We start from the raw sequence: 20,265 nt of genomic DNA, 5'->3' as shown, positions 1-20,265 counted from the left end.
TAATAGATACCTCAAATATTTATTGAATGAATATTGTTAAATTCTTCTTTAACTGAAATCCTACACAAAGAACCATACAACATAATGGCATATTTGAGGAAAAGCTAAGAGATACCGTCTTATACCTTTGCATTGCTATGGATTACAGATTTAACCCTTTTGTGAACCAATTATTTTCTGCTTTGAATTTTTTGCTGATACCATGTGTTTTCATTAATGGAAGCATGCTGAATCATTCAGTGTGTATGAATTTTTGGTAGGTACTATGGATCTGGTAGGTACTATGGATTTTTTTTTCTTGCCCCCTCCTATAAGCCTACCCTAAGTGTTTAGTGATACATATAAAGTACCACTAATTATAGTCCCCACCGGGGTCTATTGGTACATATGTGTAACAACAATTTTCAAAATTTCTATTTTTCCTACCAAAAATTCTGACACCTCATACAATACCCTGTAAAAACAGTACTTTGCAGCATATTCCCATTTACTCAGGTTCAAAAAGTCATAAAGGCCCCTGCCTTGAGGCAGCATAACTTTCAGTGGTGCAGCAGCTTCCCAAAAAACTTTCAGAGGCAGAAAAAGTACTTGGTACCTAGAGGTACCTGTGAGCATGAAAGGGTTAAAGTATAGAATAGTTTTGGCCAGTCAGCAGGAGTGCATTCTTTTTTTTTTTTTTTAATTGTGCTTTAAGTGAAAGTTTACAGTTCCAGTTAGTTTCTCATACAAAAATTTATACACATATTGTTACGTGACCCTAATTGCTCTCCCTATACTGTGACAGCACACTCCTCCTTTCCACCCTAGATTTCCCGCGTCTATTCCACCAGCTCCTCACCCCTCTCTGCCTTCTCATTTTGCCTATGGGCAGAAGCTGCCCATTTAGTCTCATGTATCTACTTGAGCTAAGCAGCACACTCTTTACGAGTATCATTTTATGTCTTATAGTCCAGTCTAATCTTTGTCTGAAGAGTTGGCTTCAGGAATGATTTTAGTTTTGGGTTAACGGAGAGTCTGGGGGCCGTGTCTTCCAGGGTCCCTCCAGTCTCAGTCAGACCATTGAGTCTGGTCTTTTTAAGGAGTACATTCTTGAGCATTCTACAGGAAAAAAGCCCTTACTGCATAGAATGTTTTGCTCATAATTTCAAACTCTATGTCACCAACATCCAGGAAGGAAAATTAGTATCGATCCACTGCAGTTTTACAATAACTTCTAGGTATTTGACTAAAATGAAGAAGAATATAAAAGAAATGGAGTTATATTTAATACCCCATTCGCTGGGGCTGGGACAGGGAAAATACAGAAAGCTGGGTAACAATCTTAAGAGTGCTTACCATCAAGTCTCTTCAGCAGGTCATTCTTTGGTAAGGAAATTACTTCCACAAATTCTAAACAAACAAAGCGTAGGTGAAAACAGGGCCAAATAACAAGAGAGTCTACCAAAACAACCCAAAATGTCTAGCCATTACCACTACACTAAGCCATATATGTGGTCAGCCACTGGGAGTTGAATAGCATACCTCCATCCCCTGAAAATAAATAGAAGGAGAAAATTTTAGCAAGGCCAAGAGTGGTAAGACACTGAAAGATTTTTATACAAAACATACCAAAAGGCTATAGGAACTAAACAGAAACCTGGATCTCCACTAACAATTTATATACATAGTAAAAAAAAGAACCCAAACAGTACAAAGTTCTTCTTATTCTCCATTTAACAGCAAAATTTAAAGCGTATTCTGTAACATGCATATTTGCTAGTGTAAAAATTCAGCATTTAAAATGGGCTGCAATGTGATACTGAAACACAGATATGAACTAAAGATGGTGAGAAATTAAAGAATATCACTCATATGATTTACTGTGGTACATACAGTCACGCATCACTTAACATCCACAATACATTCTATGAAATAGGACGTTATGTGATTTGGACATTGTGTGAACATGCCTAAATAGTGAGCAATAGCATTCACTGATTTTCCACCTTTGTGTTGTTTAATAACTTTTTGTTTGACTTGCAAACGGATACTTCTCCTTTGACTCTCGTTGCTGCTATCACTAGCACTGGTTTTGCTACATTTGGGAGCCAAGATGCATTTCACCGGAATATTTTCCAAAGAAAATTAAACAGAGAGATAACACTGCAACACTTCAGATGCATGAGACTGGATGCTGCTGCCTACCAGTTGAAGCATACACTGTTATACAGTAAACTTTTTATTTATAAGTAGCAAAAGTTGGAACCCCTGGTGGCAAAGTGGTTAAGAGTTCAGCTGCTAACCAAAAGGTCAGCAGTTCAAATCCACCAGCCACTCCTTGGAGACCCTACGGGGCAGTTCTACTCTGTTCTATAGGATCACTGAGTCAAAACTGACTCGACAGCACCTAACAACAAGTACAGGGAAAGTTCACATTAAAATAACGATAGAAAGTACAGTACATACGTAAGCTAGTAACACAGGCATTTATTATGACTATCAAGACATACGTATTATAGGTTAAATATGTACTGTACCATTATATGCTTGGCAGTGCAATTGCTTTGTATATGAGTCACAAGATACACGTTGCATGCGGAAAGCTGCTGCATTCACTACACCCAGTTATGTCCACTCCACCCTGTTCTCTGATAGGGATTTCTGAACTCTATTATGACCTTATGGGACCACGGACATATATGCGATCGGACATTGCCTGAACGGATGTTATGCGACATGTGACTGTATATAAACACCCCTCTTTAAGGGGATGGGAGTTAAGGCATGGGATTGACAGAGGTATTACAGCTTTTGAATCCAAACTTCCTAAGAAATATTATAGAGCAAAGAATTTCCTAACAGCTTCTCTAAATACCAAACTCAATAGCAAATAGTTAATTAAGCTGCTCCCCCTTAACAATTAATTACAATGCTATTCTTGCAATACACGTGAAGACAGAAATCAGGGTGATTTTAAAGTTTCTCACTATTTCCTACTTAAGCCTATAGCTCATTATTACTAAATGGGAATGAACTCCATAGAAAATATGGAAATATATAATGTAACATTTTATATAAAGTACAACTATCAATGAAGTAGTAAAAGAAAAACGCTAAAATACACAAGTTTAAGAAAACAGCCAAGAATATTGGTGAAATGTCTATGAAAGGCTTCTATTCTTTTAACAAGTGGAAAACCAAACTAGTAGCAAGTTAAAAAATATTTAGTACAATTCGACCACCTTAAGCATAGCCAACACACACTTACCAGGCTTTGGCTTAGGTCTTACATTTTCAGCATCATCTCCATTAATGGTTACTGTCACGACGTGTACAGTACAGTTTGACAAACCTGGATCTACACACACAACTATGGAGAGAAGTAACAGATAACCTTAAAGGACACCAGTCAGATGCTTTCATTGCTTGTCATTTGTTTCAATCTTTAAATGTAATAAGGGCTCATAATTCATAGCTAGCACAGAATTTATGCACGAGAATTACAGCTTATTATATTCACTCAGTACAGGTTGTAGGACTGCAGAGCATATAAGTAGTAAGTATTCATATTTTTCCCAGAGTTCTGAAGTAAAGTTTGTTAACTCTGAAGGGTTACATGGTACTGACAATTTATAAAATCCTTTCACCATAACAAGAAAAAAAAAGAATCACAATCTTCTAGTGAGGAATTTGGCATGTGGATGAGCAGCTAGTAAATAATAAAGCTTAGAATGTGGGAAATTCTGAAAGGCAACTTAATTTCAATTCTTCTCCAACTTCAGGTCCTTCTTGTTCAAACATATTCTCACAAGGAAGTTCATTACAGATGGTGACCAATCCTAATCTATTACTTCTCTTCAGTGAATTAGCTGAAATAAAAGCCATCTGAGTTCTGACCATAAAGAACAGCTAAATAATCATTTCTTTTATACCTAGAAGAATCTACTACTGGGTTAACTTTCAAGAGTTTGTCCCCCCAGTACACAATTAGAAAGCAATACAAACCTGGAGAACATTCAGCAATGTCACCTTTATAACCAGTTTCTTCCTCAAGCTCCCGAAGAGCAGCTGCTTCTGGGCTCTCATTATCATCTATGAGACCTGGAAGTCCAAATCATTTGTAAGGTGGGATAGGAAAGTGCAATATTTTTTGAACCTCTCATTCTTCTAACATAGGTGCTGCTGAGCTACGTCCGAAGAATGAGAGGATTGTGAAAAGTAGTCTCACAGATAAAACTGAAAAGACTTGGAACTTTTCAGGAGAAGAAAAAAAAAAAGAGCAAAAAGAATAACACCCTAGGCTGATTAAGAAGGTTCTGATAGCTATCATCTGCTCTTCTTATTTAAAGATCTTAGTTTTTTTTTTCATGAGCATGTCAACACTAACATTTTGGTAGGGAATAGATAGCATTTATCTCCTGGGAAGATAAATAACTTGGTGGTGATTAAACGGCCTAGCTATGTGACTATGGAAACCCTGGTAGTGTAGAGGTTAAGAGCTATGGCTGCTAACCAAAAGGTTGGCAGTTCGAATCCACCAGGTGCTCCCTGGAAATCCTATGGGGCACTTCTATCCTGTCCTATAGAGTTGCTATGAGTTGGAATCGACTCAACGGCAACGGGTTATGTGACTATAGCACAGGAAGCCTGTAAACTTCTGTTTTCTCGTATGTAAGATAGTGATGGTATATTACATATCTTGCCTTCCTCCCTCCCAGAATAATGAGGCCTCACAGTGAAGTGCCAAGATGAATGTGTCACTTGCGAGGGAGAACAGAAAGGAGTGAACTGAAGGATGGTGGACTTTAGGTAACTGCTATGGTCATTGTGAGGACTAAGTTGAGAGAGAACAAGTGAAAGGAGAGCAGGGACTCAGGTTCTGTGTCCTGAAAGGAACAGAAAAATATAAATAAAAAGTAAAATACAGGCTATTTAGTTACTTTTAACAAATTAATTTATGCAAATTAATTTCTTCAATGATATGGCAAATGAGAAAGAAAAAAACTGTTAACTATGTGTTATGATGGAAGGACTTTAAAAGACACAAAACATAAACCATTACTAACAAATAAATAAGATTTAATCTCTTCAGACTGAGACAATCCAATAAAGTCCTATAATAATACAGCTTATTAAAAAATCTGGAGTTTTATACTTACTGTGCAAATAAAAAATCGTTCTAGTTGAAATTAGTTAAGACAATTTCCTTGGTCAGTTTACATATGTCTGATCAAGATGTTTTTTCTGTGTGTAGTGTGTGGTCTACTTATTACTGTAAATTACTTGTCAAGGGAAAACAGTGATAGAAAATGAAATAAGTTGACAAACTGTGGAAAAGCAACAAATTACTCCAAGAGAGGACAGAAGAATGTTGTGACGACGGTGGCATGGCTTGAAAAGTAAGCTGTAATACCATATCTTACTTCGTCTTCCTGGGTTTAGATATCACTAGAGCACGGCTATTGGCCTGAAGGAGGCTCTCTGCAGAAATGGCTTTATTTATGACCACACGGACAGATAAAATGGTGTTAAATGTCAAAGCACTGTAGTTTCCAGGCTTTGCCCTAGCTCTCTCCAGCAGTCCCTGAGAAGCGACTCTATCTCCTCTGTTTAGTTACTCACCTGTGGGGAATTCTATGCAGTAGCCACCAACTGGTGGTCGGAACTGTTTCACCAGAACAATACATTCATAATGAAGAGTTCTTTGCAGCACTGGGATAATTGCCACACCTGTCACCAGAAAAGGCAACCAAGGAAATCCATAATGAAAGATCAATGGTGCCAGTCATTTGTTTAGAGCACTCTAACAAACATCCTGTATTTTAAGAAGCCAAAACCTACCCTCTATTTGCCATTATAAGAAGTTAACTTAATCTACAATAAGGGCAGTTAACTTTGGAAGCTATTCTCAATTAATGAAAAAATAATCACACTTCCATGTTGTTTGAATTTTCTTTTTTTATTAAAAAGCTTGTTTTTGTTGCCACAATTTCTTTCAAATAAAATCAAAACTAAAGCTAAACATTCACCACAAGGTTAAGGATATAAAATTTCTATCTATACTAATCCCCGCATAGAACCATTTCTCATCATGTGGCTAGAGCATTTTTGAAGTCTTAGATTCCCTTAAAGCAATAAATCAAGTAAGTTTCACTGTTTGTAGTATACAGTAGCTAGACTGAATTTTATTTTATTTTTTTAGGATAAAAGACATTTTCTCCCAAGTTATTTGGCTTAATCAAAACAACAACAAAAACCACTGGGTTCCAGAAAACACAAAGCAGCCAAGAGGAGCACGTGGTTCCTCCTAAACATTTTTCATCAGTTAAAAACAGCAGCTGCAGCAGAGCAACTCTGTTTGCTTCAGTACAAACAGAAAATAAAGGAAAGTGAAAAAATAAAAGGGATGAAAAAAGACCTATTGCCCAACTTCCCCTAGACCAGAGGTGATTTTCAGGATTGTTTCTGGGATCTTTGCAGTCAAACCATTCATGCCTGGAAGGGAAAGTGAACTGAATGAATAGTCTTTTTCCCAATTCCGTTTCCTCATCAACTTCTAAAGCAAGTGGTTGATAAGCATAAAGTTGTGCCAAATAATTTTTCCAGACTAAAGGCTAGATCCTTTGGACAGAATAGCAAGCATTTCTAGAAGTCATAACATATCTAGACACAATATGTAGCTTCAAGTTATGATTTAGGTTGGTTATATGTATCAGTAAGAGTCCCTGGGTGGTGCAAACAGTTAAATGCTCAGCTACTAACCGAAAGGTTGGCAGTTCGAATCCACCCAAGAGGTGCCTCGGAAGAAAGGCCTGGCGATCTACTTCCGAAAGATCACAGCCATTGAAACCCTACGGAGCGCAGTTCTACTCTGAAACACACGGGGTCGCCATGAGTCGGAATCGACTCAGTAGCAACTGGTTTTTGGTTTTATAAATATCAGCATATTCTCCCCCGCAAAAACACTATTCTAAGCTTAGATAATAGGAGCCAGAAGTTATTCATAAAGAAAGTTTGTTTCAGTAACACAGTATTGAAAAAACTAATAGTAGATATAAGACCACAACTGAAGATAACTCTGCTCAGAGGTCTTAGTTAGAGTAAAAAAAAATCTACACCTAGCTTCCTACAACAATAGTTGCTAACTTCCCTTATAAAGACAGTTCTAGTAAATTTTCAATCATACCATCAGCAGACTGTCCTTTCCTGGTTGTTCGTTTCACAGTTTCCCAAGTTCTGTTCAGCAGAGAAGGAAAAACAAAATCATTAAATAGGAGAATGTTCTTAGGTTTTCTGTGTACAACCAGAACTTTACAAATGCAAGCATGCAAATGTTACCGGTTAAGAAGACTAGGACAATAAAGATTTCTATTTTAAAAAAGCCAATTGTGCTTTCCTACAGCTTCTGAAAATTACCAAAAAAACCTGTGCCACCCTACACCTAGCCCTCTGGGTGCCATCTGAATAGAAAGCCTGTTCACCTGAGCTGAAGCTTTCAAATCATTTACTCCAAGTACTTTAATTTGGTTCATAAGTCTATAGGCAAGCAGACAGCTGGTGATTTCGGCTTTAAAGGCTATTAAGCAGTTTATGCAAATTAAGCCCCCTATGAAAATTCTAGCCCTATCTCTAAAAACAAAAGATACTGAGTATAATGCGAATTACTGAGATAGTTACTTATATATATTTTTAAAATATGTGACTTGAAGTACACAATTTAGGAAAATGGGCCCTTTCCATTTAATAATTGAGGAATTATTAAACTGTGGTAAGTGCTTTGCATGTGAGATCTTATCTAAGAAGAAAAACAGTCCCTAAAGGAAAAAGGTGAATAACAACAGATTCCTGCTCCCTTTTATGGCTTCATTTCTTATTTACTATTTGTTTCTAGCTGGTTTAGCTACTTCAGTATTTCGATAACATCTGTGATAGTACTTTATCTCCCAGGAACACTGGGCAGAGTTGTATTGGAACAATCATGTTGTTTAAAGGGGGAGCGCTGTATGGGGGACATTCTCTTTCACTCTCGTATCCCTTCAATAGAAAAAGGCAGTGGTAAGAGGCAGGAATGAAGAGTCAAATAATTTTAGGATCTCTTCTAACAGAAGTAAGACATCTGAGTGGCTCTGGGAATTGGGATTAAGGAGTTCAAATCTGCCTCCCTATTGTAAGGGTTATAAAATGCACTACCCTGAGAAACCCTCTTGTTCTTAACTTTTTATCTAGCTGTCCCTAAGGTTTGGACCTTGCCACATGTCTGTAAAAAAATTTCTAGTATTTCATCCGGTAAAAAAAACTTTCTGTAAACGGTAGATGTTTCCGTGTTGTACCCAAATTCTAAAGGACAAATGTGTCAAAAAGAACCTATGAAAATCAAACAGACTATTTTGATAACTCACAGCTGCTCAACATTCCTGTTAAGTAGCAAGAAGCCAACCAACAAGCAATTTTGATAAGTTAAGTAAAACAGGCTGGAAGAGACAAAAACACCTTTGGCACAGCTCTCACATCTGCCTTCTAAGGTTAGTCCTAAAGACTGAAGAAGAGAGTGCTGGGAAAAGCACTGCAGATCCCATCCCAAATACACTAGGAATAAGGGGGAAAAAAGAAGAGTGTTGTTATACTGGTTAAGATGAAGTAAAGCAGCAGTAATGAGCCATAAATGATAAGCAATAAACTATAAATGCATTTATAAGAAATACTAGAACAAGAATGCCCTGTGAGAGTGCCAATAATCTTAACGGGGCTCTGAGAGATGTACATTTGATTCAGAGTAGAAAATCTTAGCCTCTACTTGTCTACTAGCCAAACCCTAAGCCATTACCTCTCTGAAACTGTTTATTATTTGTAAAACTAGGAAATTAAGAGTATGTTACCTTGACAGTCTCTTGTACTTTGAGAATTCTGATTCTAGTTACTTCACCTTTTAGTATCCTATCTTACAGGAAACACTGTTTTGCTTTCTTCCCTCTAGTCAACCCACACAGGACACAGGAAGGATGACAACGGATGACTTCAACAATATCCTGAATGTCAACAAAGGGGCATAATGCCAGCATATTTTTATAGTTTAAAAATTAATTCCATATCCTCTTCCCTGAGAAGACAATGGAACAAAGGATTCTCTAGCTGGTGTTTCACCCCTTATATACAGGCTTTGATACCTGGTAATAGATAAGAAACACTTTATAAATTTATAAATCATGGTCTACTGGAAAGTACAGCAATTCATTCTTGAAAGCCTGATACTCTGGTACAAAATATTAATACTTTACATTAATGTCTCTTCTGAGGCCACATGGAAGTCCTCTGTATGGAAAAACAAAGGTGAACATAATATAAACATGCCATATAAATGTGGTAGTTTGATAGACTTTGGAAACCCTGGTGGCATAGTGATTAAGAGCTACGGCTGCTAACCAAAAGGTCAGCAGTTCGAATCTACCAGGTACTCCTTGTAAACTCTATGAGGCAGTTCTACTTTGTCCTATAAGGTCATTATGAGTTGGAACCAGTGGATGGCAGTCCCACTCCCAACTACCAAAATAGACTCTCATGAAGTGATGTCCAGACATTAGTGTTTTGAAAACATCTCCCAAATGATTCTGATGTACATCCCTGATTAAAATAGAATAGTTAGAGACAAGCTGATGTAAACCAACACATACTCTACAGATTAATTAGCGCTGAGGGTTATAGTTTGTGTTATAAACTTCAACAACTTTATAGAAAACCAAACTGTATAATATAAATTGGGTTCCAATCTCTAGATATTTTCACAAGTACACCTGAATATAAGTACATTTGAACTTACTATGTTCCCTAAGGCTTGGGCCTTACCACATTTCTGTATTGGGTTTGGCTCCTATCCTCTACTTATTTCATATTTAGTTCTACATATCAAAATCCATATACTTGACATTTTAAGGAGTTCTGTTCTTCCTCCACTGTGTTGATGGTAATACTGTGCATAGCTTTCTTACTACTAGGTTTTAATTCAATAGTGCTGTGGATATCTTAATATAAGTTTCACATAGCTCTCCGACATCAGGCCTTATTTATGTTTTTGCTGGTTTAGTACTTTTAAACAAAAGTTGTTTAAATTGCTGGCTAGTCCATATATTTTTGCATTGTTGTTAGGTGCTGTTGAGTTGGTTCTGACTCATAGCAACCCTATGTACAACAGAACGAAACTGCCTGGTCCTGTGCCATCCTCACAATCATTGCTGTGTTTGAGCCCATTGTTGCAGCCACTGTGTCAGCCCATCTCCTTGAGGGTCTTTCTCTTTTTCGCTGACCCTCCACTTTACCAAGCATGATGTCCTTCTCCAGGGACTGGTCCCTCCTGATAACATGTCCAAAGTATGTGAGATGAAGTCTCACCATCTTCCTTTCTAAGAAGCATTCTGGCTGTACTTCTTCCAAGACAGATTTGTTTGTTCTTCTGGTAGTCCACAGAACATTCTTCGCCAACACCATAATTCAAAGGCATCAATTCTTCTTCGGTCTTCCTTATTCATTGTCCAGATTTTGCATGCATATGAGGCAACTGAAAATACCACGGCTTGGGTCAGGCACACCTTAGTCCTCAAAGTGACATCTTTGCTTTTTAACACTTTAATGAGGTCTTTTGCAGCAGATTTGCTCAATGCAATGTGTTGTTTGATTTCTTGACTGCTGCTTCCATGGGCGCTGATTGTGGATCCAAGTAAAATGAAATTTGTGACAACTTCATATTCTCTCTGTTTATCATGATGTTGCTTACTGGTCCAGTTGTGAGGATTTTGTTTTCTTTACATTGAGGTTTAATCCATACCCGAGGTATTTCCAATGAGTAAGTCGCTGGTCTTGCAAAATTCTATCATGTGCTCTCTGGTGTCATTTCTATTGCCAAGGCCATATTTTCCAAATACTGATCCTTCTTGTTTCCAACTTTTGCACTCCAATCATCAGTAATTATCAATGCATCTTGACTACATGTTTCATCAATTTCAGACTACAGAAGTTGGTTTAAAAATCTTCAGTTTCTTCATCTTTGGCATTAATGGTTGATGTATAAATTTGAATAATAGCATTAACTGGTCTTCCTTGTAGGCGTATGATATTATCCTATCACTGACAGCACTGTACTTCAGGACAGATCCTGAAATGTTCTCACAATGAATATGATGCCACTCCTCTTCAAATCTGTCATTCCCGTATAGTAGACCATATGATTGTCCTAATTAAAATGGCCAACATCAGTCCATTTCAGCTCACTAATGCCTAGAATACCTATTTTCAAGCATTCCATTTGATTTCTGACAACTTCCAGTCTTCCTAGATTCATACTTCGTACATTCTATGTTCTGATTATTAATGGATGTTTGCAGCTGTTTCTTCTCACTTTGAGTCATGCCGCATCAGAAAATGAAGGACATCAGCAAATAAAGGATTTCTACACTGATGATACCTTATTTCCTCACAAAGAAATATGTTACTTTTATTTGATTAGTTTGAAAATAGAATTTTGATATTACCCTTATTAACTTATGAATTTGTATCATTTAATCCTATTTTCCCATTGTTTTATTCTTTTATATTTCACTAAGTAAACAATTTAACATTTTTTTCTGATAGTTATTTATAATACCAAAAGACAATAAACAGAAGGTTTAGAAAGTAGAAGAAAAAAGATTGCACAGCTGCCATTAATATTTTCCTAGTTTTGCTTCTAACCTTTTCTTACATATTAATTAACTTCATAGGTTTTAAAACATATATAAATTTTCTACTTTGTTTTTACCTTACTAACTTTTCCTATATTGCTAGGTTGTTTCCATAATCTGCTTTTTAGATGGCTGCATAGATTTTACCAAATGAATACACTGTAACTGAAAATAATTTCTCTATTTCTAAGATGTTTAGGTTGCTTCCTATTTTTTTGCCATTTAAAATTCTGATGAACATCTTTCATTCTTAAGTATGATTTGATATAATAGATAATTTCCTTAGAACATTCTCAGGAGTGGTATTTACTAAGTCAGAGGATATAATATCTTTATAGCTCTTCATACATATTGTGAAATGCTTTACAAAAGAGTATACCCAATTTACATTTCCATGAGCATGATGTAAGCCGTACATTTCACCTCAAACATAGCAATGTTTCTCTTTAATTCTTCTAATATAGAGATTAAAAATTTAACTAGAAGTAAGCAACTTACACTGTTAATTGTTTTGCCACCTTATCAGAAATAGCTTCAATTAGGCTTGGCTCCAAAATATTAGGTCCACACTAGCTACTTAGGGAGAAAGGTGTTAAAATAGATTCCTGGTTAGTTGCTGTAATCAATTTACAACCTAATTATATTCAGAGATTATAAATGATTCTAAGAATGGAAACAACAGCTAAATTAGATTATTTAACAGAGTTTATAAGGAAGACACAATATCACAATTTATGCCAACACTAAACAGAGACCCTGATAACCCAAATAAAAAAAAGTTTACCTAGTTTTACCAGTAGGATCCATGTAAGTTGTTTTTTCAAGCTTGACCCATTTTCCTTCTGAAATCAACTAAAAGGAGATCAGACAATAAGTTGGGAAACTTTCAAACCAAATTGGTTTTATAATAATCGAAAAGGTTTTGTGGTCTTTCTTTCAAATTCTCTCTATGTGGCCCTCTAATAATCTTGTTTCCCTCCTAATAATTTATGGTCGAGCTTTCAGTTCAGAGTAAGTATTAAAGGTTATTTTCCTGAAGGGTGGTTCTGCTTCTTTTGGGGGTTTCTGAGGTAGTACTACAAGTGAAAAGAAATGATAGTGGGGAGGGAAGAACAACTGGAAGGAGCGCAAAGGGGCAAAGGGGAGGGTGTCTTAAGGGATGCCCCTAATATTCTGTCTTCTTTTCTGGGTGCTAGTCACATAGGTATGTTTACTATGTAAACATTCAATAATGGTATTTTATGTCAACAACTACACAGGAAAGCTGACTGTGGGGAAGCCATGTCCAATGACTGGATTTCCTATGATGACATATGGGTGTCCCACCCAACCTGAGACAGGCACCCCAGCACTGTTCTGCTTTGATATTAAGGAGTTTAGGTTACAAGGACTAACTTACCTATGGCACTATACTGAACTGAGAGGAAAGTTTCACTGTGTACTTAAAGCAGTAGCCTTTTTCTTACTATCCTATCTTTCATTTCTTGCCAGCAGCAACCTAATAATTATCAGCAGATCTGTTCACAGACAACATGAAAAGATTTTAAATCAAAAAGAATTCCAAAAGGTGTCAAGATCAGAGTTCCAAGATGAAGGACTTAAGATTTACCCATTACAATGGTTCCTGCAGGTAGATACTTTTTAAATACTCAATTGAATAACACACAAGACATATGTTAGTTCTAGAACTCACTGGAATTTGATTACAACTAACAATTTAGGTTTTTATTGTTCTGAAACATACATGTTAGAACTGTAAACAACTAAGATGTGATATCTAACAAAGTATCAAATAGCTAAGCCCTATACTTCACACATTATTGTTCTACCCAGAGAAACTTCTCATAAGAATTGAAAATTTTTCTATCAAGAGCCAAAATCCACTTTAAAAGTCTCACTTTAACTAGTACATGTAATTAACAGGGATATACTATGGCTCCTACACAAGTGCAAAATATCTGAGGCCTAAAAAGAGAGCAGGAACAATGTTTAAAAATTACCTTCAAGAATATAAACAATCATTTCAAACAACAAATAGCCTATATATTTTTGTATATTTCTCTTAAACTCAGATTATGTGGGAAAGGGAAGTGAAAACCAATTTATACCTCCTCTGAAATAATAGACTGTTTGGTTGTTTGAGAAGAATCCATGGGTTCTTGGTTCTCCATCTTCAAACTAGTTAGTCTTTATAGTTCTCAGGTAGAAGTTCACGCTGTAAGATAATGAGATTTGTTCAGGCTAAAATTATTTTCTGAATTTAACACATTTGTCTACAGACCACTAGTCAAAGCACTTAAACGACAAAAAACTTATCTATCATCAAAGCTAATTATCTTGTGTGAAGATCTGGGAGAACTGCCCCAGATGGAAAAGTAAATGCAAAGGCCCCAGGAAACATTCAGAAAAGAACTTAGTCATCCCAGTTAGATTCAGCCCACATTAACTACTATGTTCCTACATGTACGTAAGGAGCCCTGGTGGCGAGGCACCTAGACACACTGTTAAGGAGATCTTCTGACTTCAAATCTAAAACTCTTTCCAGGGGAAACAGCAGAAAAATTGTATACCACTCTCCAAGCCCATCCTTCAACTATTGTTTCTTGTCAATCCTTCACAGCAAAACTTTTTAAGAGTTGTCTGGGCTGTCTCCACCTCCCATTCACTTTAAAGTACTTTAACACGTATCAAAGCCAGAGTTGCATACAAAGTCAACTCGTACTACAAGGTCTTCACGAAAAGAGCAGATCCCTAGCCCTCCCCTCCCAGATCCCAATCTCCAGAGACAACCAATCCCAACAATTCTGATGTTTTGGTAACTCTAAAAAACTTTCACTTCCCTCTCAGAGTAACAGTGGCATTATAATTTTGGATAGCACCACCAAGTGGACCCAGTTCAATATTGTTGTTGTTAGGCGCCACTGAGCTGATTTTGACTCACAGTGACCCCATATGACAGAGTAGAACTGCCCCACAGGGTTTTCTAGGCTGTAATCTTCACAGTAGCAGATCACCAGGTCTTTCTCTCATGGAGCTGTTGAGTGGATTCAAACCATCGACCTTTTGGTTAGCAGCCGAGCACTTAACTGTTGCGCCACCAGGGTTCCTAGTTCAGTAACAGTGATTATATAATTATGATAATATATATGATTCACAGCTGATCTCTGCAGTACATTTACTTTTCCTTTGATGTACAATTCATTTTATCATTTACCTACTTTTACATGTGCACATGACTAATTTAACACTAAACACGCTTTCAGTTATCTAAAATCTCCCCTTTATACATTTGCATCAAGTATTTACTCCTTGTATTCTATCAGTCTTATCTTCTTAATTCTCTCCTGGAGTCCTCTGGCCTGCTCCAGTACTGGCTGCCCTCTATGCTTTGGCAGAGCTCTCATTCCGTGACCTCCCTTCACCATCCTCAGCTATACTGGGATCCCATTTGTTGTGTACCACTACTTCCTCTTTTCTTAGTTTATGCCTTCAGTTTTAGAACTTACATGTCTGAAACTCTTTCTTCTGCCCCCACAACAGATTAATAATATGACCAAATACAGAATTATAGGTTGAAAATAATTTTCTATCAGAAACTTGAAGGTATTGCTCAGTTATCTTGCTCCTGATGTTGCTGTTGAGAAGTCTAAAGCCATTCTGATTCTTGATCCTTTTTCTTGTGTGACCTGTAGGTTATTCATGTTGATGTACCTGGGGGTGGTAATGCTTCCATACATTATTTTCTATACTCAAGTGGGTCCTTTTAACATGGAAACTACATATTGTGCTTTTTTTACAGGGAACTTTACTTGAATTATTTCACTGATAATGTCACCCCTCCATTTTCTCTTTCAGAAACTTTATTTAGCTGTTGGACTTCCTGGATTGACCCTCTGTCTTATTTTTTTTCATTTCTATTTTCCACTTCCTTGTTATTTTATCTACATTTCTGAGTGGCTATCCCAAACATTGACTACTCTTAAGTTCCACAGTTCCCTACGCCATCTCCTAACTTTAGCTTCAGAGAAAACATAGAACTTCAAGCATCAACTCTCTTACTGTCTTAGAGGAAAAAGTGTCTTTCCTCTTTGTTTTTTCTGGGACCCAAAGTGGTAATTACATTACCCATCAATCTTCAATTTCTACCTCCTACACCGAGGTACCTCTCTCCTAAAATACAACACCCAACAACACAAAAATCAATAAACTTTTCATAACCTGTCCTCTCCTCCAACCTTGCCAGACTTCTTGAGAGAACTGATGACACTATTGCTAGTCTTTATTTAGCCCCTAGCAATCTTCTCCTCCACCACTCTATGGAAACTATTCCTTCCATTGCTTACAAATACTAGTGTTTCCGTAGAGTCCTTCCTGATCACTTCCCTATCTAAGCTATTTTTCTAGTTAACCCATCTACTTATGGATTCAGTAATCATTTATACAACAATTACTGGATTTTTACTTGTTTCTGCCCACATCTCCTGAGCTGTACCTATAGATGCCTTGCCTATATCTCAAACTCACCTTGTCTAAACCTGAATTTGCTCTCTTAATCACATATAGTCATCATCCCCAAGCTAGAAATTTAAGTATCTCCAATCCTTTATTCTCCTTTTCCAACCATAACTTATCAGTTATAAGTCCTAAAAATCCTACCTCTAACATTTCATGAAAGTGTCCTAGTTCTATCATCACTGCACTGGTTAAAAACCTCAGCACCTCACACTTGGGATCAAATGATTTCCAAAACAATCTCCTGAACTCGTTTTTTCTTTCTGTTGTCCAACCTTCAACACTGCTGACAGTTACGTTGCTGTAAAAACTCCCCAAAATCACTGTCGAATAAAGGAATGAACAAAATGAATCTGAACTGGGTAAGTCAAGAGATCCATTCTGTTCTGAAGCATTAGGTTAGTTTGAGGCCTGCTTAGACTAGTTCTAAAGAATAGTTCTTCCCTTACTCCTCTTTGACTAAAGTAGTCAAACTCAATTTCAAAACTATACTGGCACAAAGTTAAAAGATTCATATTTCCTGGTTTCAAAACTTACTACAAAGCTGTAGTAAACAAGATGGTGTGGTACTGGCATAAGGATAAACATATATTTATCAACGGAAAAGAATTGAGAGTCCAAAAAATAGACCCATACATTTATGGTCGATTGATTTTTGTCAAGGGTGCCAAGACTAGGGTGCAATTCAATGGGAAAAATAACATTTTTTTCAACAAATGGCGTTCAGGCAACTAGGTACACACATGCATGAGTATGAAACTGAATTTCTACCTCACTCCATGTACAATATTAACTCAAAATGGATCAAAGACCTAAATGGAAGAGCTAAAACTATAAAAGACTTCTATAAGTACAAGCAAACAGAAAAGACAAATTGGACTTCATCAAAATTAAAAACGTTTGTGCTTCAAAGGACACTATCACGAAAATGAAAAGACAACCCACAGAATGGGACAAAATATTTGCAAATTACATATCTGATAAAAATATGTGAAGAAGTCTTATAACAATAATAAAAAGACAAATAACCAAATCAAAAAATGGTCAAAGGATCTGAATAGACTATCTCTGCAGATATACAAATGGCCAGTAAGCACATGAAAAGATGTTCAACAGTCACCATTTTTATGCAAATAATGAGTGCTTCTATGTTTGTTTGCCAACCTGCCCTCCTTCATCGAGGTATTTTCATAAGTGCCACTCAGCCAATTTTTTTTACATGTTGCTGTAAAAAAATTTAAGCATAGCCCGTTTATGAAAATACTTCATGGGGGGAAGATGTGTTATTTGCATAAAAATACAGTAGTCACTGTTGTTGTTAAGTGCCATCAGGTTGATTTCGACTCACAGCCACCCCACGTGACAGAGAACTGCCCCATAGGGTTTTCTTGGCTGTAATATTTACAGCACCAGATTGCCAGGTCTTTTCTTCCACAGAGCCGCTGGGTGAATTCGAACTGCCAACCTTTCAGCTAGCAGTCAAGCACTTACCCTTGTGCCACCAGGGCTCCATGAGAAAACTAAAACCACAATGAACTACTACTAGGATCACTATAATCAAAAAGAACAATAACAAATGTTGTCGAGGATGTGGAGAAATTAGAACCCTCATAGACTGCCAGTGGGAATGTAAAAAGGTATAGCCTCTTTGGGAAACAGTTGGGCAGTTTCTCAAAATGTTAATTAAGCATAAAGTTCCCATATGGCCCACGCTTAGGTATATGCTCAAGAGAAATGAAACAAAAACCTGTACATGAATCTTCATTGCAGCACTACTTATAAGAGTCAAAAAGTGGAAACATCCTAACGTCTATCAACTGATGGTGGATAAACAAAATGGTATATCCATACAATGGATTATTCAGCCATAAAAAGGAATGGAGTATTGATTTGTGCTAAAATGTGGATGAATTTTGAAAGCATTATGCTAAGTGAAAGAAACCAGACACAAACGACCACATATTGTACGATTCCATTTATATGAAATACTCAGAATAGGCAAATTCATAGACAAAAAGTTTATTAGTGGGGCCAGAGGCTAGAAGGGAAGAATGGGGGAATGGCTGGGGTTTCTTTTTGATGAAAATGCCCTGGAATTAAACAGTGGTGGTGGTGGTGGTACAACCCTGAGAATATACAGCCTCATTTAGTGTACAAAATAATCTGTCTAAAACAGTACAAAACACTTTGGATTAAGCTTCTAACCTCCTTTTTTAAAGGAACAGGCTGATCCCATATAACTTTTCTGTGCATGCCCAAACGTCTTAAAGGCAGGGAACTGCAGTCCTCAAAAGTATAAGCACTACCAGAAGATAATGAAAGAAGAACTAGATAATTTCTTACGTCCTCCATGAAGAGAGTTCTTATTCTGGATTCCCAGAAGTTCTAAACAAAATAGTAACACGTAATGGAGGAAGAATAGTACCCGCCCCCCCCATGTGAGTATCTTTAGGGGAAAAAGGGCAACCTGCTAGTCCCTAAAGATTTACATAAAACTTCAGACATTTAAATTATCTGCTAGGACCCTTATGCAAGTATCTTTAAAGTTTCTCCCAGATTTCCAAAGGGATTCTTGACTCCAAAAAAGGTGGGAAAAGTTCTATTCTGAAGGATTGTTTCTCATCTACTACTTTTCATTTAATTAGTTAAACTCAATTACACAACAGTCTTGGTATATTAAGATCAATCCTCAGTTGGCAAATGCTGAGCTATAAAACAGTTGTCTCAAATAGATTTTATTTAAAAATATTTAATTTAGAATGCTAGAGAGCTAAAAAAAGAAAAAAAGAACAGTCTACTGCATGCTGTCAAGTCGATTCCGACTCATAACGACCTTATAGGACAGAGTAGAACTGCCCCATAGGTTTCCTAGGCTGTAATCTTTACAGGAGCAGAACACCAGGTCTCTTCTCTTGCAGAGAGCAGCTGGTAGATTCGAGCTGCCCACCTTGCCGACCTTTACATTAGCAGCCAAGTGCTTAACCACTGCACCACCAGGGCTCCTTAAAAAACAGTCTACAGATATAAATTACCAAAAAAAAAAAAAAAAAGCAGTGAACAGGCTGGACCCCTCTAGAACAAGTAATTACTAAAGTAAGAAAAAAAACCATAGCCTGTAGCAATCTATCGACAGTGCAAATAACAAAAAACGAAGCAATTAAAGAGTGATTTCAAAAGTATTCTTTATTACATATGATTCCTGAAATGTTTCAAAGAATTATAAAAGCACCTCAAAATCAGTAATGAAACATGGAAAGAATATTATTTTCCGCACCATTTCAGAAGCAGAAGCTACACGGTGCCATTCTGGGGCCAGTCACTGCAAGTAACATGCCGTAGAAAGAAACAAATGAGGTTTGAATTCCATGTTTCATACTGTCACAGGACTTTCCTAAGCTGACTTAAAATGCTATTTCAAGATTTAAAAGTAAAGTTTAATTTGCATTTTATTCACTTTATTAGCTAGAATTTAAGCTCCTTTATATTTTGTTGCTAATATGCGCTGTATACTTTAAAAATACACATGTACATAATGTTGAGTGTTCTACAATTTCAATTATGATTGTTCTTAATCTTCAACTAAGTCACAAACTCATCAATTTGTTTTAATTCAGTCCAGTTTGAACACTGAAGGCCTGATGTATCAGCTGTACACAGGTTAGAGAAAACATCACAAGAGTTTTAGAATTCTTGTTTAGTGGCAGGAAGGAGTCTCTAGCTTTATGAGCATGGGCAAGTCAAATGTTTGAGTATATATTAAGTGTAAACTGACCACGATTCCTGCCCTCACTTGACTGCTAACTGAAAAGTCGGCGGTTTCTGTTGGAGAAAAGAGCTGGCGATCTGCTCCCCATAAAGATTACAGCTTAGGAAACCCTATAGGGTAGTTCTACTCTGTCCTATCAAAACCAAACCAAACCTATTGCCGTCGAGTCAATTCCGATTCATAGTGACCCTATAGGACAGGGTAGAACTGCCCCACAGGGTTTCTAAGGTACAGCTGGTGGATTCAAACTGCCAACCTTTTGGTTAGCAGCCAAGCTCTTAACCACTGCACCACCAGGGC

The 20,265-nt window shown here is 37.0% G+C and overlaps 1 protein-coding gene across 4 annotated transcripts in view; it reads right to left on the bottom strand.

Annotated features, from left to right (window-relative positions):
• NUDT5 (nudix hydrolase 5) overlaps positions 1-20,265 on the bottom strand; it is a 28,300-nt gene that overhangs the window by 3,063 nt on the left and 4,972 nt on the right. For 3 of the 4 annotated variants that reach the window (XM_023734366.1, XM_004379684.3, XM_023734365.1), the window contains exons 2-9: positions 13,796-13,902; positions 12,472-12,539; positions 7,166-7,215; positions 5,602-5,709; positions 3,985-4,080; positions 3,248-3,349; positions 1,522-1,530; positions 1,336-1,389 (exon numbers count right to left, since the gene is read on the bottom strand). In XM_023734366.1, the coding sequence (XP_023590134.1) occupies positions 1,336-1,389; positions 1,522-1,530; positions 3,248-3,349; positions 3,985-4,080; positions 5,602-5,709; positions 7,166-7,215; positions 12,472-12,539; positions 13,796-13,858 (550 nt within the window). In that variant the 5' untranslated portion in view covers positions 13,859-13,902. Of the gene's footprint in view, positions 1-1,335; positions 1,390-1,521; positions 1,531-3,247; positions 3,350-3,984; positions 4,081-5,601; positions 5,710-7,165; positions 7,216-12,471; positions 12,540-13,086; positions 13,760-13,795; positions 13,903-20,265 lie in introns of those variants that run through there. The other variant, XM_023734367.1, reaches the window with a different exon arrangement.

This window comes from Trichechus manatus, unplaced genomic scaffold (genome assembly GCF_000243295.1).
Source record: "Trichechus manatus latirostris isolate Lorelei unplaced genomic scaffold, TriManLat1.0 scaffold00067, whole genome shotgun sequence".
NCBI lineage: Eukaryota > Metazoa > Chordata > Mammalia > Sirenia > Trichechidae > Trichechus > Trichechus manatus.
Note: the sequence above shows the minus strand (reverse complement) of the source record. Positions and strands in the feature narration are given on the sequence as shown.